Genomic DNA, 27,970 nt, shown 5'->3' on the forward strand with positions numbered 1-27,970 from the left:
TTGGACAAAGGACTCGTATATAAAATATATGAAGAGCTCATGCCTTTAGTAAAAAGGCAAATAACCCAACGAAAATTGAACAAAAAGTTTTGAAGCTTCTTTATGAAGGAAGGCATACAAATACCAATGAACAGACCAACGTAAGTAAGGTATCATCTTCAACTCACATGTACCACAACTCAGCCTCTGAAAAAGTAAAACGGCTGATCAAAACCAGATAGGATCGGGAGTAACAAGAGAAGGCACATGTTGCTAGTGAGGGTGTGAAGTGGGATGTCAGAAAACCACTTAATCTCTTAAAATTCAACCATGCATTCCCATGTAAGTAATTCATTTCTAGTTTTGTATCTAAGACAGATAAAATATTTAACCTCCTTCATAGCAGGTTTTTTTTGTAACAGACTAAAGCTGGAAACAAGCCCAGGCATTTGGTATCAGGACACTAAATATGAAATGATGACAGTCATTCGATCAAATACCAATACGGAATACAAAGTATCTATTGACACATATAATATGGCTCAATCTCAAAATCATGTTGAATGTGAGAAACCAGAATAAAAATATTGTTCTTAATCCTGAGATTTAAAGGAAGAAAAACCAATTCCACCATTCTAGATCAAATTTGAAGCAAGCTTTAAGTATCAAATACTGGCCTAGAGATGGACTTTGGTCAGGACCACTCCCTAGAACTTCCTGGCTGAGTGGCTCTGAGACACGTATTGGGGGGGAGGGCGTTATAAAGACAAACCTATAGGCCACAGTATTACCATGAGGCTTTTGTTATATTCCAAGAACCACAACTCCAGCATTCCAGGAAGTTACCTGGTCTTTGGGCAGCTGGGGCTGCAGGCTAATTTTGAGCATTACTGTATGTTTTGAATGGTTTCCTTTATATGAAATTCTAAAATGACCTTTGGTGGTGGGAACCACATTCATAGTGTTTTCTGCTGGTGTACAGATGGTAGGACTAACAGAGATGGACATGTAAGGTCAGCGGGATTGGTACTTTATACACATCCTAAAATTGATTGGTAAATTAAGGTCTAAGCATCCCACTGTACATGAATTGCATGTTAATGACAGCATCTAAAGGGTAGAGGTGACTGGCATAATTTTAAAAGCCAGATACAGTTTTCAAATAGATAATGCTAATTTCAATATTAAGGCAGAAGAGGTGTATGAATAAATATTAATTCACGAGAAGAGTATCAGGGTTCTGAACAGGGCAATTTTTATTTTAACACACACTCTTTGGACATCTTCTGATAAGACATTAAGTGCATGGCCTCTAGTTAAGAGCAAACGTCATTCTCTATTATCTTCTCCTTTGACATAGAGACAGTGCTCTGGGGGTGGACATATCTTCCCTGCCCTTATTTAGCAATAAATCTCCCCAATTACCCAGAACAAGAATCTCCAATTTATGTGCAGTTTATAAAATATGAAGCCATGGAGCCAGCTGTAATTCTTTTTTTCACTTTTTTTTAATTGCATTTTTTATTTACATGTTAAATGTTATTCCATTTCTAGGTTTCCTCTTCAGAAACCCTCTAACCCACCCCATTCCCCTGCTTCTATGAGGGTGCTCCCTCACCCACCCACCCACTCCCTCCTACCTCCCCACCCTGATATTCCCCTAGACTGGGGTATCGAGCCTTGACAGGACCAAGGGCCTCTCCTCCCATTGATGCCCAACAAGACCATCCTCTGCTACCTACACTCCAGAGCCATGGGTCCCTCCATGTGTACTCTTTGGTTGGTGATTTAGTCCCTGGGAGCTCTTGGCGGGGGGGCAGGGGTCTGATTGGTTGATATTGTTGTTCTTCCTATGGAGTTGCAAACCCCCTCAGCTTTTTCAGTCTTTCTCTAACTCCTCCATTGGGAACCCCATTCTCAGTTCAATGGTTGACTTCGAGCATTCCCCTCTGTATTTGTCAGGCTCTGGCACAGCCTCTCAGGAGACAGCTATATCAGGCTCCTATCAGCATGTAATTCTATATGTAGCAGTTCACAAGGTCTGACCCCAGAGGGTGCACATCCCTCAGCAGTATGCCTTCTTCAAGGTCATATCCCATCATGCTCAGCTTCGCAGGAAGCCTCACTTGCTTCCATGCTGGAAGGTTTCCCATTTGTGACTCATTGTCTTTACTAGTCATCATCTAGCTAATTGAGAGATCAGTTGATTCTCCTTTGTTCTCGTTTCTAGGATTCTAGTTTTATTAAACCACCCACACCCCACCCCCAAATTCCTTACAGTTTGGAGACTTCTAGAGAAGGTTTTTCTCTACTAATGAAAAGGAACTAGGCACTGCTGACACCACTCCAGTGTGGATGAGACCTTCAGAGCTGTATGTGCTGAACTGCAACCAGGAGACAATGAGCCAAGTAAGCTAAAACCGTGGAGGTAAGTCTAGCAGACTGAGTTCTTGACAACATGGCTAAGCCACTGTATCACATTTGGACAGTTTATTTCCTGAACTTTTGTTCTAATAAATAGAGGTACTACTTAGGAGCATTCCAGGGCACATGAAGGATCAAGGGAGGACCTAGCTGCATGGGAAAGACTGTCCTCAAAGCACTTAGGAAAAGTACAAAAAAGAAGTGGTAACTCCAGAGATTAACTCTGCTCTAAGCCGGGTCCTGTGCAAATCCAGCTCAACGGATTAGATGAAAGCAGAGGTCTAAAATATTGACAGAATTAAATTTTTTGTGTGATTTTTGTTAAATCATTCTCTCCTCCACTTGTGTGTGTGCGTGCACGTGTGCAGACAAGAAACACAGAGCAGAGAAGAGTGGATTCCACAATGAGGGGGGTCACAGGATGAACCACGCCATGAAGGAGCAGAAGGGTAAGATGGCTGAAATGTAGGTATAAAGGGAAAGCAGCCTGTGGGAGGGCTGCCCAAAAAGGAAACAGGGAAGCAAAGACAAAATATAGATTTGGAAAGTGTTAACTCAGGAGGGGAGTGTATGCTAGCTGTGGGGAGGTTTGGAAGTGCCCAACCATTGAGCTAGTTAAAGGATATCAAAATATAAAGATTTTTTCATTTTCAAATGCAGAGAACCCTCAGAGGTTCCATCACTCTTCCAGGAGCTCAGATTAACTGTTCACCGCTGCAGGCTGGTGGCGGTCGAGCCTCATGGTTTCTTCTGGATTGAGCTGCAGTTGCTGATTCCTGTGTGGTGTCTGTCAAGTTGACTGTTCTGCTGATTCATATTTGGTGTTTGCTGGTAGACTGGACTGAGAACAACGAAGACTGGAATCGCCCCAAAGAACATTTCTAAACAGGTCCACTTCCCCCATGTCCTATTAACCTTTCTTTTCTATTGGTGGGTGGTGGGCTAGAGGGGAGGTTGAGGAAAATTTATGCTTACAGTGTATCAAAGCATGCATTCAAAAATGCAAATCTCAATGCTAGCACGGAATAATCTCTACAAGATATTGGTCAGGGAGATGACAGAAGATCCTCCCTACCCCCTACCCTCAGAAAACCCCACATACACAGCAAACTACCATGCCATTGTTGCCAAACATAACTAGAAGGTGCGGCCACGCTGCTGAAGACTAGGGTTGTCCTGTAAGTGCTCAGCGGCAGATGAGTCACCCGTATCATCGTCATGGAACAGGGAACATCACTGAAGAGGGGCGGAAAGAAATGTTGACTTCGAGACATCACATGGCTGCGGCACATGCCACCTCACAGCAGCTGTGGTTACCTGCACAACAACAAGCTTGACAAAATACCAGCAGGGACAAGGAAGAGGCCCCTGAGGCCCTATCTTAGTGGAGGAGCTATAGACAGTTGCTGCTCCCCAGGAAAGGAGGCTAACTCTCCTTTGGGGAACTTGGCTATTGGTTAGTTGCCCATGCCCGAGTGAGCCGCCCACACCCACGTGCATACGGGCAGCATTATTTGGACTCAGGTTAGTGAGGAAGACAAACCTGAAGCAGGGAGGGGCAGAAGAAAGATACTAAGGAGAGTTGGAGGCAGGCAGTGATGAATGAATAAGATCAAAATACATTGTATAAATGCATGAAAATAAAAAAGAATTAAGTTTTTAAAGCAGCCTTCATAGGTCTGGGGAGAGATTTGCCGTGTGAGCATGAGGACTGGGATTCAGGTCCCCAGCATTGACACAGTTGTCAGGACTGCTGGCTCACCTATAATCTCAGTGTGCAGGAGATGGAGATGAGGGAACCCAGGGCACGCGGGTTGGCTGGACTAGCTGAAGTTGTGAGCTCCACGCTCAGCATCAGTAGCTACGATGAAGAGCAACCAAGAAAGGCATCCAACCTCAACCTCCGGGCCTTCACACAAACATGCACTTGTGCACCTGCACACACAGGCCAGTTCACACACACAAGAACACCCTCACACACGTGCCGTACATACACACATGGGGAAAAAAGGACACCCAGGGAAAGCAGGAAACTTAACATTTTGATGAGTGGTAATACCAGAATGATTTTACCTCAGACAAAGACAGTCTCTTAATCATTGCTGTGAAGGGACACCATGACCAAGGCAATACTTAACAACGAAGGCAAACATTTGATTGGGGATGGCTTACAGTTTCAGAGGTTTACTCCATTATCATCATGACAAGAACTATGGCAGCATACAAGCAGACATGGTGCTGGAGAAGAAGTTAAGAGTTCTACATCTTGATTGAAGGCAGCCAGAAGGATACTCTTCCCCATTGAGTGAAGCCTGAGAGACCTCAAACCCCACCCACATGGTGACACACTTCCTCCAAAAAGGCCACATCTCCTCCAATAAGACTATTACTTACTAATAGTGCTGTTTCCTTCCTATGACCACAGAAACACATGAATCTATGGGGGCCATATCTATTCAAACCACCAGACAGTCTTTATTAAACAACTTAGAAAATGTACAGAACTAGTGGAAGAAATTGGCAAGAAATAAAACAAATACAGATTCTGCACCAATTCACCAGTGCCAGAAGAAAATAATCTTACTTTTTGCTATAATTTAGAAGCCCGGGGCAGTTCCTAGAATGTGATTCTCAACTGCAGAGGGAGGGAAGGGGAGGTCTGAGTCAGGGGAGCTTCAGTGTGATCCTCCCCTCCCAACTTACACGGATTGAAAATTACTACCACAGCATGGCAGATATCAACTGAAAGAACTGGAAAGAGAAGTCAGCACTTGAGAAACAGTCAGCACATGAAAGAAAATCTATTGTAGGTGATTCGGGGTGAGGAAATTACTAAAGTTTTTATATTTCTTTCTCTAACACCATCATTAGATCAGTGTACTGCACTTAGACATTTGAACATAATGGGCATTACCACTGCTGAGGCCTGCCCCACCCCCAGCATAGCTGTAGCATTTTGTTCCATGCCGCCAACTATTTCATATTGTTGCTGTAATATGCTTGCCAGTCACTGACACAGAAAAATAAGTTGACTTAGAGCAGGTCCGTGCCGACCACATACCCTGTTACGTTTCCTATGTTCTGAGGTTTAACTTAAGAAATTCCACGAAGCTTTATGTAGAACCCATCAAATTAAAGATCAATATGAACTGTTATGTCTAAAATGGCTTGAGTCAGAGCCGAACACTGGGCAGCACTTCCTGCATCTGCATATGAGCTCACCGTGGTTTTTATAATTTTAGTCTTTATAAGCAGACGGAGAAAGATGTTCAGGGTTGTAGCCTCAGCCCTGAACCCAAGTTATGGCCTTGATCGACCAGCTTAAGGGTGTGTGTTCAATAAGCCATCCCTGTCTGACTGAGATCAGTGTTTGAGTGGTTTGTGGGCAACAATCATTACTTATTAGATATACATTATCATTTTGAAATTTTCACACTTAAAAACTACATAAGATTTTATTAGACATATCTATGTTTACTTGCTTACGCAAAATAGTCCTTCCTGCACCCACTTCGATTCTTTTGTTGAGACAGGGTTGTCTACACCGCTCAGGCTGTGGTGGGACTCGTTCTATCCTACACAGTCCCCGCTCAGGCTCCTGGATATTGGGACTACAGGTGCACACCACAGCCTCAGCCTTCAGGTTTTTAAAGCTGTACATTCAACTGGAAATGTCAATTTCAATAAAAAACGAAGTATTACATTCTTCTGAAAGCTAGAACAATTTTATTTTAAGTTATACATAAAGCAAATTATGTTCTTCTGGGAAGTTGAGCCACACTTAAGATGTGCTAAATAACAAAAAAAATTCAACAGCAATGACAAGAGTAACAGTGTATTACTAAAAAGTTACACAAGGTTAAATAAATATAAAACTTTAATTCCCCTACAGAGTTTTATTTACTGGGAATTTATAGGTTAGATGCTTTGTTGAAAAACCCATTTAAAAAGGTAAAAAAGTTGTCCTTTTCTCCGTTTCCATGAATAAGCATAGGTTGCAGGCTTTATCTGAAGGAAAATGTTGCAACGTGAACAGAGAATCCATGACGTGGGAAGGAAATGCCAGGATGAATTCCCAGAGGACGCTCTCTGCTTGGGCTTCCCTTACGGTAAGTGGGCAGAAAGAGCAAACCAGCCTTCCTCACTTTGCTTCTCAGTCTGCTGGACAGAGATGCAGAGAGGAGTTAGACAGGAGCCCACTGGAGACCACTGACATTAGACCAAGTACATTCAACAAGGCCGCACTATGTGCCATGGCAGTGAGGCCAGCTCTCCTGGGAGAGCTCTGCCCAGAGACACCAAGCAGCTGCCACCTGCTCAGCAGGTGCCCTAGAAAACCCCACCTCTAACATGGAGAAACCCAAAAGTTATTCAAACTATAGAGACAATCTGAAACATGGTGAGAATAAAGTTATTGGATCTTAGCAAAGTAAGTTCCACAACCCATGGGTAACTGTATCAGAGATAACTAAGCTTTTAGGAATTTAAAAGTCAGAAAGGACAACATTTTAAAGCCAGGCAACTGGCGTAGCTGACTAACTCCAGCAGTTGGTGCATTTGGGCTGTGTGTCTCTAGTCTATGATCTAATGCTTTCCCATAGCCGTGACCAGGTTACCTCTGGAAAAACAACCTTTATGATTCTTAAGATATTCTTACAATTTTCTATGATAAATACTGATTTTTTCAACATTATCAAAGCAAATAAAAATGCCTCCTGTGAAAAATCTAAATAAATTGTAAATGCTTAGCTTCCAACCAGTCTGGATCAAACCAGAATATATGAAAACGTACAAAGTACTCATTTACCCTGTGTTATCACCCTCTAACAAAGGTAGCCTCAACTGTGGTCCACTGGCATAAAGTTCCCAGACACCAGACTCTGGCTCTCCCAAACTCTACTTAGTCACACCAACAATGGCAGGAGCAACACCTCAAATCTATGACCCACTCAAGACCATGTGTTCTTGGGAATCAAGTCTGAAAGTAATAATTCCTAGTCTCTGAAAACACTTGGAATCCTACCAAATTGTAGCTTATTTCTTAGTTACCATATAAGACATAAAACAAAGGCATGACTTACTGTTTTTCAAATGAAGGTAATTAGTATTTCTTTTCCTTGCACAGTTTTCTATCATGTTATTTGGAATAACTAAGTGGACATTAGTCATCTCCCGCCTGCTCTCTCTCTACCCTACATAGTACACTACTACATTTTATAACTTACCTTTGTTCTTGGATTAACTGGCGTGAACTTCCCACTTCCCGAGGTGGCGTTCAGTGGAGAACAGGAATTGCTAATCGCCCCTGACGATCTATCCAGGAGAAATAGGCAGGCAGGCAGAGGGTGAGATTTACCACTAGCCATCAACGATTGTGTAACTGCTCTCTTTACCGGGAAGAGCTTGAAAAGGTTTGGCTGACAGGTCCAAACAACAGGTCATAACACATTACCAACAAAAACCTTAAAACTAATAGTTTACTCTTAGAGCAGCTTAGCTTTACAGAGTGAAGGTCCGGCATTCTCGCGTGCCCGTCACCTCTATCTCTATACAGCTTCTCTTACCTAGAACTTCCTGAAGTAATAACTACCACTGACCACCAACCCTGACTCACTATTAACAAGGTCGTTTCCATCAGGGTCTCTCTGTATGAGATACACTCTGCAGATTTTGACAGATAACTACACGTGCCTTCCATATATAATACCATACATGCAAGATTTTAAAGGCTGTGCAGTAGTGGGAAGGCGGTCGGGGTAGCCTAGGAGGGATGAGAACTGGAGCAGAACAGTACAATACAAGGATGAGGGTGGAGACAGCGAAGCCAGGGAACTCCTTCCTGACCTGCCTACCAATCACATGGCTCATCTGGGCCAATCAGCGTTGTGCTCGCTTATTGCAAGGGATGAAGTGCTACTGGCCAACGTATCTACCGTGGGATAGGCCACCTCCTGATTTTGTAACCATAAATGTATAAAGATTTGCCCATTTTTGTTTTAAGCAGGCAACCCTAGTTGGTTACTCTTACTTCCCACCTTACTCTCTCTGTATGAGTGAGTCTGTTTGAACTTCAGTTAAGACGGTACCGAGTGCAGACAGAGGCACACAGACCCTCGTGATGCTTTGATAGCAGTGGCCTGGGCCCTACCTTCTGGAACTGACCCCACTGACGGGAGACACAGTATTGCACTTCGAACTCTCGGAAGCCTCCACTCCTGGGACAGATACCTCGATGGTTCGCTTTCCTTCCTCTAAAATATAAAAATAAAGTTTAATTTCCTTACTTCTCACTAACACAAATAATGTTATTGCTCAATTTCAATATTATCAGAAATTATACATTACACATTTAGGTGTTTATATGTTTTTATCATGATAGCTCACAGAAACACTTGAGAGACGCTTTTTTAAAATTAAGTGTTAAGAAAAGAAACTTTGCTATTTGTCAATTTGGCAGCATGCCAGTTCACAGAATGCCGGAATCTTCTAACAAGTGGCATCACATCGGAGCAAGAGGTGAAAACCAGTGGGCCCTAAGATATACTGGGGAACAGGAGAGTGGGTGAAGGGAAGGAGTGTGTGTGTGTGTGTGGGGGGGGGTGAGCTAGCCTTAAAGTTTAATTTTTCAGTCTGATAAATTTATCTCACATGCATTTGTGAAATTGTCAAAGAATAAAAAAAAATAAAAGAGAGCTAGCCTTAAAGTTTAATTTTTCAATTTGACAAAATTAAATAGGGTTTCTTTTACCCTTACAGCTATGGAATCTGATCTTAGGAATGGTTTACAGAATCCTCTATGACTATGATGGATATAAAGTATTTCACTAATAAAAGTCTGTTGATTACTTATCTACTTAGGAAACCCTGAAACTTCACATAATTAGACTTCGCTTTGGCTGTATGAAAGTCCATGTCTCGTGCTATAAATCTGATCAAAACCACATGGCAGGGAAGGTCCTGAGTAGAAGAGACTGACCACTGTTGACCGGCCAAACTGTTGTGTCAAACTGCCTTCTAAGTATCTCTATTTACAGCCCCAGAATAAACGCTACTCTCAGCCTCACTCAGAGCAGCATGGCTCGGCAGGACACGGTGGTGTGCAGACCCTTGGCTGCTCATGGTGCTGAGAATGAGACGGTAAAGTACCCGACTCTCAGAAGGACATGTCTAGCTCCTCCTACAAGGCTCACGGAATACCACGGAAGAGGGGAGAACAAACGGAAGATAGGAAGCAGGGTTGTGTTCTGGGCAGAACAGCCACGACATCAGGAAATCACAGGGCCTGTGTTGCCTGCACTGGGCCTGAACAGTAGCGCAGTAGGGAGCTAGTGGAGCTGCCCCCTCTATTGAACTCCGGGCTAAGGATGGATTCCGGGAGGTGGGCGTGTCACTGTATTTAGTTACATAATGCTGGGAAGCCCACCATCCTTAAAACAAGTTATCAACATGAGAAAGGGACCTGCAGGCAGGGTCTGGCAGGGGTGTAATAGAAAAGAGAAGAGCAGAGAGTGAGAGGAACCAGAACATATTATATTCAAGCATAAAACTGTCAAAGAACAAAGCTAACCATTTTTTTTTAAAATCCCCCCAGTTACCCTATAAAACCATGGCACTGTTTAATTTGTATTATGCCTCGCAGAAGTTACTATAAAATCAAGAGTTCTATTTGGGTGTGTTGAATACTAGATGAGGTAACAGATATAAAGTTAATTTTCAAGCTTACAGAACGTGGCATCACATTCAGTCACAAGATCACGTTAGGCTGCTTCGCGTTATGCTCCCCACTATTTTCAGAACCAGCTGACGCTTTCTTCGGCACTGATTGTGTGCTGTGTGACCCCCAGTTTGGTGCTGGGATATTTAAGACCATACACGGCAGGCACCTTGCAGAGTTCGTGTGTATTTGAACAATTTGCATATTTGAGGCAGAATTTGCCTCCAGCCTTCAGGACTGTGAAGACTCGCAGTGAACTGAGGGAAGCTAGAATAAATACAAAGGAAAGGCTTTGGGGGAGTGCATTACCTGCTACTTTCCAGTAACCCCCAAGAGTCTGTTTTCTTATTCAAAATTTCAAAACATAAATAATTTCCAACAGAGGTGAAAACTCTTACTGGTAGTATATGGTAACAATGGTAACAGACTTCAGCCAGCCATACAGGACGCTCGGGTCCCTGTAAGCACCCTGGCTTTAGCATCTCAGGGATGCCACAATAGGCCTTAGACTGGGCTCCAGTCAATACCTTTGATGTAGCACCACCCTTGAGGGCATAAATGCATTTCTGGCTCAGAGCCAACCTACAGCCACTTCATTTAATCAGCACTGTTTGAACAGGACTACCATGAAAACAAATTTTTCAGTTATAACTCAATTATTTTGTAATATTCTTTATATATTCTTAAATGGAACAAAATCATGTAAATTAAAATGTAAATGTAAACTAAACTGAGTGGAAATGTTTTCCTGGTTTTAAGAGAGCAATTATATGTAATCTGGTGTGATAACGTTTATAGTCTAATTTTGATGCTCAGACTTTATGCAGCATATATCCTAAGTGAGTCACATACTGTAATGAATATTTCACTTGGAGAGTCTCTCTCTAGATGCCAAAGACTGGTGCTAGAACAAGAGACAGCTTACCACCACAACTTCTGCCACTTACTCTCTGACCCAAGCAGCTTCTTCTGGACAAAATTAGGGAACTAGAACACAGAATGCCCTGAGGCTCTTTTGACTTAATATGAACTTTCAAAATGGAGAGAGTAAAACCATACTTCCAAGTTTGTAAGTCATGAATCTGTGACCCACCAGTCCAAGCTCTGAGAGGTGACTCAACAGGTGACACTGGTGACGAGGAAAGGGTCAAACCAACAAGTTTCTGCTGCTCTATCAACTGGAGCAGTTTGCTGCGAGCCTCCATGCTCTGTCGGTTCAGCTCTGCAATCCTCTCCTCCATGCTGCTTGGCATCAGAGACTGAACTGCTGGGAAATTCTTCAGGGGGAAAAAGTATACATTCATCATTAAAAACTTTCATACTAAGTACCAGCAAGCAGCAATTCGTGGTATTTATGAGCCCTGATAAATACACATAAATGAATAAATGAATGAAGGGACAAAATAGTTTACAGATCATTTAATTGAAGAATGAGGGCTAGAGAAACGGCATACTCAAATTCTTCTACTGCTGCATGAACAGTCTAATAGGACAAAGCTGCCCTGTGCCTACATCTCTTACTACTCGCCTCAGCTGAGAGAGAGAGGGGGAGAGAGAGAGAGAGAGAGAGAAAGAGAGAGAGAGAGAATGAGAATGAGAATGCATATGAATATCACAAGAGCAAAGACACGTCTGCCAGTGAGGTGAATGCCATACTCCTATCGATGACAATCGAAGCAGGGACACACTACACAGGGATGGATGCCTCTGAATCTGAAAAGAATGCTTTTAAAACTTTAATCTTCAAACAAGGTTCATGAATTACCTGGCGAAGATTCTTAAAAATACTATTCCTTTGCTTTTAGCTTCAGAGATCTACTAAGAATATCCGTGATTAGAAAGGAGCATAAGATAGTAAAATAGTCTAAATAGAGAGGAAAAGCCCAAACAACACCAAAAAAAAACTACTCCAGATACGATGTAAGCTTAATTTGAAAAGCCCAAGAAAAATGTACTTTCACAATTCATAAATAATTTTGTTTAGTGAAATATATCCCTTTGAGGGAAAAGCCAATCCCTGATAGAAATGACTAATTTGAACTATTGTTTTTCGCTTCTGTTTATTTTTTTAAAGATAAACAAACCAATAAGAGTCAAAGGCTACTTTGTATTTCCAATTAAAATGGAGAGGGGATCTTAAGGCAGCAGGAGCCGACTTCCCTTTCCAGGACAGTCTTGTAGTATTTAGAAAGGGCACATGATGAATATGCAAACACATTTGTGCCTACAAGGCTGCTGCCCACCGCCAATGCTCCTTCCTGTCTTATGCTCTTGAGCTATGATAACAGAGGCGTCTCCCACTGTCACCTCCCACTTGCCTCACCAAAGCACTCAGTCATGATTTGAAAGCTCTTAGGAATGTGGCTATCTCAGAAAACCCTATCCCCAGCTGTCCACATTTTCTAAGACTCTCCACGAACAAAGAAATAAAGGTCTAAGGGATCAGATCAGCCGATAGACTTTACTTATAAATTGTCTTCTTTGACATGGAGAGTTTACAAAAGCTGACCTCACAGGAGCTAGGAGGGGATAAGTGCTTACCAGAGCGGGAAAACAGTACCAGGGAGCAGGGAAGCTTTTCTATCGGGGACTAAGAACAATCAGGGGTTCTATTTGCTTGTTTGTTTTCTTGGTTTTTTATTTGTTCATTTTGAAAAGACAGATTCCCCCACTACAGCCCAGAATGGTCTGGCACTCATTAAAGCAGCCCTGGCTGTCCTCAAACCCATGTCAACCCTGCCTCAGTCTCTTGAGGATTATTAGCCAACATGCCTGGTACTAGTCACACAGGAAAAAAATCCTGCTCTTATGTAAGATCGATGCTCCTCAAAATGTGGCCGGACCAGCAGCTCTGGTATCACGGCGGGACATATTAGAAAGGCACAGGCCAAATCCCACACCTACACAGGCAGGCACTACATTTTAGTAAGATCCTCAGACCATTCATATGCCCGTTAAAGTCTAACTGATTCTTTAAATGTAATTTCTAAAGGAAAACCCATTCTGTGCCCTAGAACTTTAAAAAGTTATCCAAGAGTTAGGACCAACAACTCTTTAATAGGCCACGTTAAGAGTAATTCCTTTTAATTGAAATCTAGTTGTGCAGCAAGCACTCTAGGCCCTCCTAACTCCATGTCACTCATTCCTAGCCTATCCTCAGCCCTCCCGCACATTTTCTCTAATTCTATTTTTCCATGCATTCATGTATTTTTATTCATTTTGCAAAACAAACTAACAGGTAAGTTTTATTTATCTTATAAGGAAGACATGTCAAAGCTATACAGAGTTACTTCTGAAAAGAAATCTCTTTGGATGTGTGTTATAGCTTGAGTATGAAATACACCGGGCTTGCTTGCCAGTGCGTGGGCTTTGGGGAGTGACTGGCTTTAATGAAGGACTGATCTACTGAAGGATCTGTAACGTGATAGTATTATGGGTAGGCAATGACAAGGAGGAGGCAGGGCTTAGCTGAAGAATTTCATTACTTGGGCACATCTTAAAGAGATGTACCTTACCCTCTGACCCTCTGGGCCACCATGAGATAGTGGCCTCTATCACGTGTTCCAGCCACCATGAGAGCCTGCTTGTCTAACCTAAGGGCCAGAACATAGATTCTGCCACATGGAGTAATTCCTCTGAAACCATGAGTGAAAACAAATCGTTAGTCCCTCTGCAGTGCCTTCAGACTGCAGTGACAGGTCTAATCGTCCATCCCTCAGTCCTGCTCAGTCAGTCTCAGCTGGTACTTACTGCAGGCACTTCGCTGGCATTTCCCTGTCTGCTCGGCTCCCGGAGTCCATCGCCGTGCTCTCCCCCTGAGCTGGTAATATTGTTCAGGTGCGCCTTCATGGCTGAATTCTGCAGTGTCAGCTCAGCGATCCGGGCCATTATGTCCTTCCTGTGCATCAGTGCGTCAGCTGTTCCGAGCTGCTGCCCATCTCCAAGCACTGTGGGCTCCTCTGAGAACACGGGGTTTCTCGATTGCTGAGTGCTGGGAGGGGAACTGCAAGGGGGCTGTGACAGGCTAACAAACTGTGGGGGCTGTGACAGGCTAACAAACTGTGGCTGGCTTTTGTTCTCTAAGTCGTCTCCCATGTGAGAGACTCTCCACCTCTGAGTGAAGAGACGGCTTTCCTCACTTGAGTTCTGAATGTCTGGATCAATAGGCAGGTTCTTCTTTTCCCAGGTCTGTTCCTTCTCTATAACTTCCACAGTGGGAGGAATTCGTGGAGCTGGACGAGTCTGAACAGTTCTCCTCAGTACTGTAAGTAAGATTTTAAACAGTCATAGGCATCTTATTTTTCAATAAACAGTGCTATAGTCACAGCACCATGCTGTCACAGTGGTTAGGGAAGTACATGATAAAAGGGTTAGCTGAGAGCCTAAAGTATTCTCAGGAAGGAGTATGTGCAATCACACACAGAAACTTCATATTCCTGAGAACACTTGTTTAATGTACTTTGACACATGTACTCCTACCCACAAACACTGATATATGCCTATAATCACAAGTGAGAAGGAATGATCGTGAATTTAAGGCCAGCCTGGGCTACATAGTGAGACACTGGTGCGTTTTTTTTGGGGGTTTGGGGGTGGGGATGGAATAGTGTAAGGAATAAAAATCTAATATACACAAACATCACAATTAAGGCTTACTTCCTTATTCTAGACATAATTAATAACACCCCAGACTCCTAAGAAATATTAAACTACTGAGTTAGAAAGCTGGAAGAAACATTAAAGTAAAATATTCCACATACTAGGATAAGACAGCTGGGGTCCAGAAGGGGTGTCTTAGCCCCATCCCCGCCACAAGTGAATAAGGAGAGGGCCAACCACCAGCACTTGACTCTGAGCCCAGCACCACCTCCATTTCCACCTCGCTGACCTGACAATGGCCGACAATGGCTGACAATGGCCTATTGGCTGTAGAAACAGCCAAGTACAATTCTAGTAACAAGGATTTGCCACTTTCTTTAACCTCTGGAACCTCGTCAGTTCTTATTGAAAACACATCAAAGTACCAAAATCTGAGGAACTTAAGAGTCCCAATAATAAAACTTAGGTTCTTGTATTCTTCAAGAAAATGTTATTAATTTTTAAAGAAATAAAATCCAGGCAAAATAGGGAAGAAAAATGTATCTTTGAAAAAAGGAGCTAGAAAGCCATCTCAGCAGAATTCACTAGCACACAGGCTGGGGGTCCATTCTGATAGCCCACAGGAGATGAGTGACTCCCCAAAGCTGTCCTTTGACCTCCACATACAAGCCATGACATCCGCATGACTACTTTTCTCTCTCAAAATTAATTAATCAAATTTAAAAAGGCAGAGAGTGATAAAGGAATAAAATTAATGTTGTCCACTGCTGGCCTCCACACACACTCACATGGGTGAGGGAATCCCCTCAACACGCTCACAAATAAAGAAACAAAAATAGTTAAAAATACTGTTTTCAAGGACCAGTGACACACAGTTCCACAGGTTAAAGTACTCGCCACCAAGCCTGATGACCTGCATTTGATACCTGGAACCATGTGGCAGAAGACAAGAATCCACTACCACAAGCTTCCTCTGACCTCCATATGTGTGTCGTGGACATTTGTGCGCGTGCACACACACACACACACACAGACACACAAACACACGCACATGCACACGCACGTTGGTCAGCAGTGGCATGTCTTTGAAGAGTGTACTTTTCAGATCCTTCTCTCTGTCTCTCTGCTGCCATGAGGTGGTCAGCTTGCCTCTGCCTTGCCTTGTTCTATCACCATTCAGAAAGAACACTGAACCCAGGAAAACAAAGTAAGCCCTTCCTCCTTCAAGTTATCTGTGATTCTCAGAGTGATGGCTGGGTGCAGGGGAACTACCCTAAAAAAATACATGTGCATGCATAAGCCTGTATTAATGCATGTATGTGTGTGCATATACACATATATGTACAACTCACCACACACACACACATTTATCATATGAGTGAAGGGGAAAAAACCATATATAAATATAGAAGAAACATGCTCACCGTCCTGCAGAGGAGAGAATTCCGAGTTGCTCTTCTGCCTGGGTGGTGTGAGCATCACGGCTGGCTCAAAAATATGTGTCGGGAAGTTACTGGCCAGATTCAAGTTTTCTGTGGGGGGTGGCCCCTGAGATAGTTTAACAGGCAGCTCTTCCTGTGGGAAGTCAACCATTTCCTCCCCTTTGAGCATCAACGGCATGGAGACATTACTGTTTACCACAGGAGCCCCTGAGAAAGACAAGAGGACATTAACATGAGGAAGGGTGGGCACACACTAACTCCCCAGGCCCCAAGCTACTAGCCTGCTGAGTCAGAAAGCTGGAAGAGACATGAAAGGAGGAAACCCAGCATTTATTCTATTTAATTGTTTATGTGTCCATGTGCCTGTGTGCATGTGTGCGTGTGCGTGTGTATACTACATGCTTTTAGAAGCTCACAGAGGCCAGAAGGCGGCTTCAAATGTCTTGGAACTGGAGTGGCAGGCAGGAGTTATGAGCTACCACAGGGGTACTGAACCTGTGTCTTATGCAAGAATAGTAAGTGTGCCTAACCACGAAGCCATCTGTGCGGCCTCCAGGTATTTATTCTCAAATGCACCTAAGTAGTTATGCATCAACAGTGTGGTGTGCTCTGTGCTATGCAACAGGGTTGCAAGGCTGAGACTTAGGAAGATGTGAACCAGGTTTCATCTGTATAACACTTCTGACTTTCCCCCAGGCAATAATGAGAATTCCTAATAATAATTGTGAAGTACCATAACTCCTGGGTTTCTCACCCTTGAGTAACTAAAGGTTTCTTAGTAGCAAAGTTAACTCCCAAACATTATAGTAACGAGACATTAATAGCAAAGCCCACCAGAAGAGAGTGACCTCATACAGGTTATATTTCAGACTGCCACTCTTCAAATCCACAAGCTCTACCTTCTATGCTTATTACTACCTTAAGAAGATTAGGTAATTTAGTAACAGTCTGGGAATAACGAGACTCCACCTACCTACATTATCCACAAGTCTTCTACCCATAGCTGCCCTTTCTGGTGCTTGACTTTCTTGTCTGGAGTTATTGATCACAGGACAGCTCTTAATGGCATGTGTGAGCGATATAAGCTGCTCATCTGTAGTAACCATGTACTGCTGAAGTCTCGCCTAAAGAAAACCACACATCACTGGTATAACAGACATCAGTCATTATCTCAAGAGTAAGCGCACAGAGATTTGAGTAAGAGTGTGTGTGTGTGTGTGTGTGTGTGTGTGTGTGTGTTTGTGTATGACCATTTTAAATACCTAATCTAAAGCAATGTTATTCATAATTATAAATGCTCTAAAGGAATTGTGATGATGAAATGATTCAATAAACAACTAATTACTGTTACTAAGTACTCTGATATCAAAATTAAGCCTAATTTTTTACAGAGCTTCCAATTTACAAAATGTTTTCACATAGACAATCTCTACTGACTAACTACAATAACAGAGTGATACATTAGGGGGAAACGCAACACATTCACGGGCACTGAAATGGATAAGCTCTAATGTCATAAAAACATATCATTATATACATGAAACAATGCTAAGAGCAAGAGAAAAGCACAGCATTCTATGTGTAATATATTTACAGCTTTCTATGAAAGGGAACTATTTAATGCACACTCAGATTTGTCTATGTATGTGTATACAACTACTAATGTTATATAATTTTCAAATTTCAAATAAATAAAATATCACACCAACTGATTTATTATCTGTCATAACACTGAACATGTTTGGAATTCCATTTTTATATTAAAAGCCAACTTCATTGTCCAGAAGTTTAGATGGATTTGATCTTTTTTTTTATCTTTTCCATACTGTAGATGTAAACGGGTAATATTCAATCAGCAAGTCTGACTATAACCACAAAATGCAGGTCTTTCATAAATACTGGATATGGTTGGTACAGGCATAAAATGGGTAAAGACAGGTAAAGGGGAGAAAGAGGAGGTGTATGTCTGCCAAGACCTTATAACAAGACTAGAGAAGCCAGTAAGACATGCCACAAGTGCTTATAAACGCAGACAACTGAGACAAGTCGGCGTGGTCCAGACGTCAGACATAGCACCGACTGTGAAGTATCAGTGAGCAGAGCACATGAAACAACTTTCTCCCCAAACTTCACTGGATATTCAGACTTCAAACTCAATCTATATAAAGCGCCTCTTGATTCCTTCTACAACATACACAGCAGCTTCATCTTTTAATCCGAATCCCAAACTGCACAATCACCTCTGCACAATCACCTCTGCACAATCACATTCGCACTATTACCTCTGCACAATCACCTCTGCACAATCACATTTACACTATTACCTCTGCACAATCACATTTACACTATTACCTCTGCACAATCACCTCTGCACAATCACATTCGCACTATTACCTCTGCACAATCACATTCGCACTATTACCTCTGCACAATCGCCTCTGCACAATCACATTCACACTATTACCTCTGCACAATCGCCTCTGCACAATCACATTTACACTATTACCTCTGCACAATCACATTTACACTATTACCTCTGCACAATCACATTTACACTATTACCTCTGCACAATCACCTCTGTACAATCACATTCACACTATTACCTCTGCACAATTGCCTCTGCACAATCACCTCTGTACAATTGCCTTTGGCTTTTCCCCTCCCATCATCCTTCACTCCATTTCCAATGGTTTGGTTGACCTTCAAAACACACTCTGCCTTTCTTCACCCCATTTCCCACTTCCGTTCTAGGCTACGCTGCTGTGCCCTATCTGAACCAATCTCACAATGCCTAGATGCAAATGTTCTATCCTCAAACTGTAGTCTGAGACGACAGAGTGGTTTCACAGGGGCACCAGAGAATGGCTTCAATTCTCAAGAGAAAGCAGTGAAGACAGTGTCTGTGTGGCATTAGTCAACTATTCACCGGAGGCAGTTCAGTTTGAAAATGAGATTTCTTGTACTTGGTAGTAGTACATCTCCTCAGGCAAGCATGGCGGCACATGCCTGCAACTCTAGCATGCAAGAAGCTGAGACAGGAGGATCACAAAGCCAAGGCCACATTAAGCTACATTGAGACACCCACTCTCAAACAATAACAAGAAAGACAACCAAAAAGTCAACAAATCTTCTGATGGATGGTTTTCTGGAAGTAGCTATGTTTAAAAATGTAAGTTTTGGGTAGAAACACACTGTGGAATACGAAACAAGGACAGTGATGTCCAATATAACTAACTCTTTAAGTTTAGGATAGTTACACAGACTCAGAAAAGTATACATATCTCACTGATAAATAATTGTAGTCATTTAAGAACAAAGTAAATTTAATGATTTAATTTCTACATATATATTAAGCATTTATAAGCATTAATTAAGTATATTATTGTTCAAACAGCTCCTAGGTGGTTAGAACCAGAGTCAGGAGACACTACATAGTCCAACAAAGGCAACCCTCTCTGCTATAGCCCACACAGCATGGTGCAGTGAAGTATTAGCCGGTAGTAAATACCACAGCAGAGCACAGTGCATGCTGGGTAGCCCAGAAGACCCTCCTAAGACTCTTCTCTTCAAGAATCATGACTCTTCTCTTCAGTGGTTCTCCGTGTCATTTGCCTAATTCTTTAAACTTAGCATGCAAAGAGCCCTATGTGAGGTACTTATCTGATCTTACCTCTGACTGCTCTCTCTCTACTTCACTTCCTCTATACTGGTATCCCAGAGGACTGTGAAGCACCCATTATAGTTCTCCCTCAAGACCTCTGCCCTTACTTTTCCTCTGCCTGTCCTGCTCTTCTAGCAGTCTGCAGGTACACACACTGACAAAGTGATGAATAAGACATTCTATGTTCTCAAGCCTGATGAGGACTCATCATGTGATGAGGACTGACGTACATACATGACTGGCTAGATTCAATGATACAACATTCAAACACATCAAAAATATGCAGGGGGAGATTGCTTAGGGGACTAAGGATATGGCTCAGTCAGCAAAGTGCTTGCCACACAAACATAAGGACCTGAGTTCAAATCCACAGCTCCAATGTAATATGTCAAGTACAGCACATGCTTATAAAGCCAGTGTGGGGACACAGAGACAGGTAGATCCTTGGAGCTCATTGGTCAGAGTCTAGTCAAACTGGCGAGGTCCACATTCACGGAGGGACCCTACCTCAAAATATAAGATGAAGAGTGACTGAGGCTGACACCAACATCAACCTGTCCTCCACACAGACTTGTACACACACTTGAATATGTAGAGTCACATAACACATACAAAGAGAGAAAATAAAGAAGCATGCAAACAGTCAGTGTTCTAGAAAAGATATTATATGCCTTTTTATAGTCACTGAAAACAACCACAGATAGCATGTGAGATCAGTGCAGAAGGGTTCAAAGACTGTTATCCTTTCCTCTAAGACGACAACTGGCTACCACAACACTCCTTCACACTCTGTAAAAGACCACGGTATTGGTGACTAATGAAATGTAGCTCCTGTTATCCCCACTCGACAGCATATTTCTTAGAAAGAGCAAACTTAGCCTCTATATTATATGCAGCTTGAGTTTTGACTATAGAACCCTGGCATAACAAATGTTCATACCACCCTCTGCCGCCGCCAATCAGAGCAGCTAAGCCGTCTGCAGCTCCAGGACAGCCCTGCATGCCTGCAGACATGCTCACCACCAACCATGGAGCCTTAGGGAGAGCATGTGAATACCTGCACGGCACCATTTTCCTCTCTGAGGAGAAGAATTTCAGCTGTCAGCGCATCAATGAGCTCTCGGTGATCACCTAACATCTGTTCCAGCTGCTGCCTTGTCTCTACTTCTTTCCGAAGTTGGGTTTCACTCTACAAAAGACAGAAGAAAAGTAAACTCCCACAGTGGGTCACAGACTGAAAACTACCCTTCTACAAAGGTAAGATAGTTTCAGAGAAACAAGAACCAAGACAATGGTGAGATTTAAAACTTTCATTAGGGGTTGGGGTTTAGCTCAGTGGTAGAGCGCTTGCCTAGCAAGCGCAAGGCCCTGGGTTCAGTCCCCAGCTCCGAAAAAAAGAAAAAAAAAACTTTCATTAGAAGGCTACATTTAATAAAAATGCACTTTTTTTGTCCTTGTCCCATCTTAAAGGACTACTTTTTTTTTTCATTTAAAAAGTGAAGGGCTGCAAATGAATATAGTTTGAATACAAAGCCCATCTCTAGAAAGACACATTGGCATCTGACCATGACAGTAAGCTACATGGAAACAAACAGGTCAGCTACCAGTTAGGAATGAGAATTAGATCCTTCACTCTATACTCTTCTGTATGTTTCCATTTCATGCTGTGTGATATACAATCAAAAATATTTTAATCGATAAAATATAACTTAAAACAAGTGCTATACTGACTATTCCTATTAAATATCATAGCTTTGAAAGTAAGTGAATAGTTAACAAAGCACATCACTGGGCCTGTAACGCTTTCTAAGCACTAGCACACTTTTAAGGACTACAGACTAATGGGAAAAGAATCCTGGGAGGGAGATAGGAGAGGATGGGGTGACAGTAATCAGAATGTGTGTGTGTGTGTGTGTGTGTGTGTGTGTGTGTGTGTGTGTGTGTGTGTGTGCATGTATATGAAATTGTCAAAGAACAAGTTGAATAAAAGATAAAAGGGGAGAAGAAACCCACTAGCTATGATACTATTCATATCATAAAAGACACATGAACAGTAATGTGAAGGGGAAAAAATGAAATAATCACAGAATAGGGGTCTACTGAAAAGACTTTCACATGTCTGACAGTACACAAACCTTTCATTAGAAGGCAGTTTTACAAAAACACCCCCAGATGGCATGTCAATCACAGTGATACAACTACTGCTTAAAGTAAATTTTCTTAACATTTTTGTCATATTTGTTCAACAGATTTAAGTACATAATAAACTGTATGTAGATTTTTAATCTGTGCATGCACATGTGTGTGAGGGTATGCATGCATGTAAACTCCAAGTGCCATTTTCAGAAATAGAGTCAGGTCTCTCACTGACTTGGATTGGAACTTACCAATTAGGCTAGACTGCCTGGCTCCTGAGCCCCAAGGATGCCACCATCTTCAGTCCCCCAGAATGTTTAGGGATTAAACTCAAGTACACATGCTTCCAAACACTGTAGAAACTGGGCTATCTCCCCAGACCCCTAAGTAGACTTTACAGAAAATTAAAATGTCCTACTACTAATTCTATACCACCTAAGGACCGATTAGTATTTATAAGCAAACAATTCTTTATTCTATAAATTATTTTCACAATAAGAAGACAACACCCATTCTACAGAGACCACAGTTTTCCTGCCTATGAAATTTACAGATTACAGGCAAAGCAACTCTCCCAATGGCGCTGACAGAGAGAGGAGCAGCAGCCAGCAGGGAGCGCAACTTAACAAGCTACAGTTAACAGTGCTGTGTAAACCAAGACATCCACCAGCAACACTTGCAACTGGCACAGGATATTACTTTATTTATGGCAGATTTTCTTTACTAAGTACATTTTTCTAAAATTCACAGTAACAGCTATATTTACCTAAGCATATATCTAATGATAGTGAGGAACTACAAGCGTAAATGTTACTAGATACACTAAAACTGAGTAAATAAAACTATTCAAATTTAACTGTCCTTACCTAGAGGTTGCAATAAATTAAGCAAGGAGAAGACAACCCACATATATCTACACCTGAAGAGAGGTTTCCTTACCTCTTTAAGGTACCGAACCAGCCGGCAGAGCGAGCTCACCAGGGACAGAGTGAAGCCTGTGAGTCCCTGACCACCCTGCAGCCCCTTGACCTCACGGCCTGTCCACCGCTCATACTCTTCCATTTCATGTTCCACCTCATGGATCATGTGTTTGAGGACATCCAGGCTGGAATTATTGCTACTTGCTAAGTCTGCAGAGGTTGTGCTGGAGGAGAGCATGTTTTTCTTCTGCTTGGAGAGAGCACGCATATCTTGTTTTCTTTTCACTGACAATGACAAAAGTCATTCTATTTCAAAACCGGGAAAATCACACCTACACATTTACCAAAAAGAGTTTTGATTGTTCACCATTTTTAAAAAGAATTTGCCACAATCTTTATAATGCAAACCTACCAACAGATGAAACAAAGTTTACATTATCTATAGCTAATATATGATTACCCTCTGTGACACATTGTGTGGGGCAGAAAGGGTTTCTTAGCTCCCCCTCAACAAACTCATGTTTAAATACATCCAGCTGGACACGATCTAGAGGCCATGAACAACTCTCTGCGTACAGTGGGAAAGTGTGCACCTTTGCTTAGCAGCGGCTTTGGCTTCCTTGTGTTCAGCACCTGCCCCACATAGCTGGAGTCTACAGGTTCAGCAGACTCCTCAGGCTGAAGCCCAGCCTGGATTCTCTTGACAGCATCTGTTGCATTCAGAGCACCTGGAAAGAAGAACGCAGCAGAAAGCATTTTAAGAGACTAAGCTTTCTCTAAAAACTGTTCCACTAATAGAGTCATAGATTCATCAGGAATTCAGTCCACGGAGAAAGACTCCAAAAGTTAAGTAGCATTTGAAAATGACTGCGTTCGAAACGAACAAGCAAGCAAACCTAAGAAAGTATGCTAGTAGAAATACGGCAAAGGAGCGACTAGCCTTTCTGATCCTCTGCTGAAAGCTCCGAGGACGGAGAGCCTGGAGGAGTTCTTTGTGACTGGGCAGCGATCTTCTGCTGAATATCAGTCCACAGTTGATTGATTAACTCAGAATTTTCTTCCTTTAGCTGGTGAAGAAACCTATAAGTTATGGGACAATTAGAATTAATAGGTGCTATCATTTAAGCCGTCCAACTACTCATGTGTTTGATTTTTTAGCAATTCATAATTAAAAAGCAATGTTACTAACTATCTGACAAGACAATGTGGTGGCTGGATGAGAATGTCCCCCACAGGTGTGTACACTCACATTTTGGTCCCCAGCAAGTGTCTGAGAAGATTGTGGAACCTTTATGAAAGGTGACAAGTCTGTCACTGGGGGTGAGCCTTGAGAGTAAGGCTTTTAGTAGCCCTGTCCCACTTTCTCCTCCTCCTTTGTGCTTCCAGACTGTCAATGCAATGTGACAGGCTGGTCTCCTGCTCCTGCTCCTGCTGCCATGCCTTCACCATGCCTTCCCTGCCACGATGGAATGTACCTCTTCTGCAACTTTAAGTCAAAATAAACCCATTCTTCCTTAGGCTGCTTTTGTCTGAGTATTTTATCATAGCAACAGAATGATGCTAATACAGAAGTCAAAAGGCCCATCTTAGGGAAGAAAGCAGTCCATCTGCCTTCCAGTTTCTATGCCCCACCGTCCCTTACACAAGAGTGTTTGCCTTTGTGCATATAGTCACCCTTCTTTCTCTCTCTAAAGTAATTATTTATCTATGGGTCTGCCCTTGTAGTTTCTCTTCCCTTCAGGAGAGCCAGTTTGCTCATATTAAAGAAAATGTTTTGAACCAGAAATAGGGCCGGAGTCAGAAGAGGAGCCTGGGGACTTAGTGTTGGAAGTCCTTTCATGACAGAGCTTAGCCTTATCCACAAATGTCACTGTCGCTGGCAATGCTGACATTTCACTTCTCACTGAAATTGAGACTTGAGAAGTGGGAAATAGAAAATAGAAACAAGTCTCTACCATCTAATGAATGGATGTGTAAATGTAGTGTTGCTATTCAACGAAATACTATTCAGCCAGAGAAAGGAATGAAACACTGCTGTATATCACAACATGAAAGACCTCAGACACAAGAGACAGCATGTTGCATGATCTCTATATGACATGTCTAAATAGGCAAATCTACAGGGCAGAAAATATATCAGCGGTTAGTCAGTACTAAGAGGGTTGGATGGAAATGGCCTTTCTTTCTGAGGTGATGAACATATCCTAAAATCAATTGAAAATCACCCAAATGTGAATGCATTGAAAAAATACTAAACTATAAAGAGGCTGTGTATCTATGAACTATAAACCAAACTGTTAGAAATTAAATAGGAAATAAATATTCTAATTAAGCCACTCCATAAACCTCTCTTCCAAATAAACTATAAGCAGCATATTAGAACACCATTTGTAAAAAAGTGTATCTAGCAAAAGAGCCATGATATGAGCCTTGCAGAGGTGACAAATGACAAGAAAATACCCCTTGTAACACAACACCAGAAGCTTTAAGTCTAACCTTTAGTAAAAATATCAGAAGAATGCTCTACAAGTTGGAAAAATACACACCACATTCTTATACTTACACTTACATTACCATCGCTAACACCGATGCTTCCAAGAGTCAGGCTACATACAGCCACAAATATAATGCAATACCACTGCAGTAGGCTAAAAGCTGCCGAAAGACATCCACAACCCGATCCCTAGAGTCTATGAATGCAGTCTTACCACATGAAATGGGGATTTTTGCAGAAGTGGACAAGTTAAAGGCCATGAGATAGGGACATGTTCCCAAAGTACTGAGGAGTGCCCTAACTGCAAAATATGTGCATCCATAGAAAGTAAGGGACATCTGATCTACAGGGCGAAAACAGACAGAGACTGGACTGTCATAAGTCACAGACTACAACAGTCCCTACCAAATGCCACCAAAGAAGGAAAGGAAAAACAATAGATTCTCTTCTGGGGTTCTCTCCGAGGGTGAATGGCTCTAAACACACCTGATTTCAGCCTGGTAAAACATAGTTCAGATCTCAAACCTATAGACACAATGAATTTATATTGTCTCAAACTGGCAAGATTTGTTAATTTGTTACAGCATCATCAGAAAACTAATACAGATTATGGCCTGAATAGAATGCTAGTGTAGACACAGTGTGGAAGTAAATGGCTTGGGAGTAAGCCTAGAAGGATTTTTAGGTGAAAGACAGAAGCAGCCTACATGGTCTTAAATGAACTATTGGTAGAAATGTGGACGTCAGCAATTTCTCTGATGAGCACACACCAAGAGGTGAGGTGTTTGTAGAGACCCCAAACTGACTTAAGGAATTCCCATATTATAAGTAGAGAGTTGACAGAAATATGACTGTCAACAGAGCTTCTAGTCTGAGAGTCACGACATTAAGAACATTCTGTTAGACTGGAGGCCAGTCCTGCTTAGGTGGTAGAAATCTTGGTGTAGTTGTATACAAAGTAGAACTTTATAAGTAATGAACCAAGAAGTTTTGCTGAGGAGATAGCAAAGCAGAGTGCTAAGGATACAATGGAAGGAAAGAGAAAAACTGAGGGCTCCAAGTTCAAGCTCTGGCACTGGGAAGAAGAAAAGGGATTGGGACTTGAAATTTTGAGAAATGCTTGGGCCTGCAGACCTCAAAAGATAATTAAATTACCAGACCTGTTCCTAGGAAAGCAAGCTCTGGAGAGAAGCACACCTGTGTTGCCAAGTGTTTGCTAGTTCCGAAGGGCAAGACATAAATTCCTGGATCTCCTCAGTGATCTCAGAAGCCAGAGCAAAAAAGGAGATTATTTAGGAAAGATTCACTAGGACCTCTTGTCTATCGTAAAACACAGACATTCATAAGAACTTTTGAGAGTGTTTTAACAGCAGAAATATAGCTAGTTTAGACTGGTAGGATGGAGTAAAGAATTGGTGACAGATTCCTGTATTCTACAGAGAGGAGTAAGTTGATAAAGCCGCCCAACTATAAACATGAGCTGTCTATCCTCCAGGCAAAAGGATGAATGACCTCAAGACCAGAGCTACAGATGTTTGTACAGATGTAAATCCACTGGCACAGGGGCCAAGGGGAAAGCCTCAGAAATAGTGGGCAGGACTATGGATCCTGAGGGTGAAGATTCAGGCTGGAGATGAGTGTTGCCAGGCTGTGAAACTTAATGGAATTTGTCTAGATTTCAGTCTCTTATAACTCCTGACCACTTTCTTTAGATAATTTTCCTCTTTTAAAACAAGAATGTCTATAACTCTTATCCCAGATATATTCCATCACTATATTCTGAAAGCAGATAACATGTTTTCTCATTTTATATAACTACGTATGAAAAAAAATTCTGTGGTAGAACAGATCATATCCAGCCTTCTTATACCTTATTTAATGATGAGATTAGGGACTCCTTCACTAGAACTGACAGACAGGCATGCTTTTAGAGCAAGAAGTGCTCAACACACAAAAATCCATACATACAATAGTAATATTACAAACAGAAAATTTAAACTCAAATCGTTGAGCTAATGAAGATCCCTCCCCAATAATGCCAAGGAGGGAGTCAGAATAAAGCTGCAACAACATATAAGATGAAATATGCGTACGAAAAAATTCAGAGATACTACACCTGTATGTACATATGGAAAAGTACATATCTACTGCCCAGTAGAAGCTAAAAAACAAAAAAAGGGCATGGGAGCAGTGCATGCTGGTAACCCCAGCACTTGGGACGCTGAGACAAAAGGATCACAAACTGGTGATCCAGGTGGGCTGGGGGGTGAAACTGTCTCAAAAACTAAAGGGCAGAGACAGAGCTCGATGGTGGAGCACTTGAGCTTACTCCAGGCCCTGGGGTCAAACTCAGCACAATAAAGTTTAAAACACTTCTGAAGAAAAGGTTATGAGTGTGTGCACACATGTGTGAACACATTCACTGATTAAGAAATTCTAAAAAAAATAAAATAAAATAAAATAAAAAGAAATTCTAAAAAGTAAATTTTTAAATGAATAAATACCAGGAAAATGATCTATTGAATGCAAGGAAAAAATTCTCTAAGGAAAATCTACCAGAGAAATAAAGACACTAGGTGTCAGTGAAAATTTAATCTCAT

The 27,970-nt window shown here is 42.0% G+C and overlaps 1 protein-coding gene across 7 annotated transcripts in view; it reads right to left on the reverse strand.

Moving 5' to 3' along the window:
• Nucleotides 1-6,112: 6,112 nt before the first annotated feature.
• Nucleotides 6,113-27,970, reverse strand: part of Spice1 (spindle and centriole associated protein 1) — a 41,815-nt gene continuing 19,957 nt past the window's right edge. For 4 of the 7 annotated variants that reach the window (NM_001008285.1, XM_063270391.1, XM_006248332.5 and 1 more), the window contains 11 exons: nt 23,817-23,956; nt 23,470-23,604; nt 22,896-23,161; nt 20,878-21,009; nt 17,132-17,282; nt 16,141-16,365; nt 13,868-14,379; nt 11,211-11,394; nt 8,552-8,654; nt 7,629-7,716; nt 6,113-6,564 (listed from right to left, as the gene is read on the reverse strand). In NM_001008285.1, coding sequence (NP_001008286.1) covers nt 6,508-6,564; nt 7,629-7,716; nt 8,552-8,654; nt 11,211-11,394; nt 13,868-14,379; nt 16,141-16,365; nt 17,132-17,282; nt 20,878-21,009; nt 22,896-23,161; nt 23,470-23,604; nt 23,817-23,956 — 1,993 coding nt within the window. In that variant the 3' untranslated portion in view covers nt 6,113-6,507. Of the gene's footprint in view, nt 6,565-7,628; nt 7,717-8,551; nt 8,655-10,126; nt 10,385-11,210; nt 11,395-13,867; nt 14,380-16,140; nt 16,366-17,131; nt 17,283-20,877; nt 21,010-22,895; nt 23,162-23,469; nt 23,605-23,816; nt 23,957-27,970 lie in introns of those variants that run through there. The other 3 variants (XM_008768719.4, XM_063270392.1, XR_005491006.2) reach the window with 2 other exon arrangements.

Source organism: Rattus norvegicus, chromosome 11 (assembly GCF_036323735.1).
Source record: "Rattus norvegicus strain BN/NHsdMcwi chromosome 11, GRCr8, whole genome shotgun sequence".
Taxonomy (NCBI): domain Eukaryota; kingdom Metazoa; phylum Chordata; class Mammalia; order Rodentia; family Muridae; genus Rattus; species Rattus norvegicus.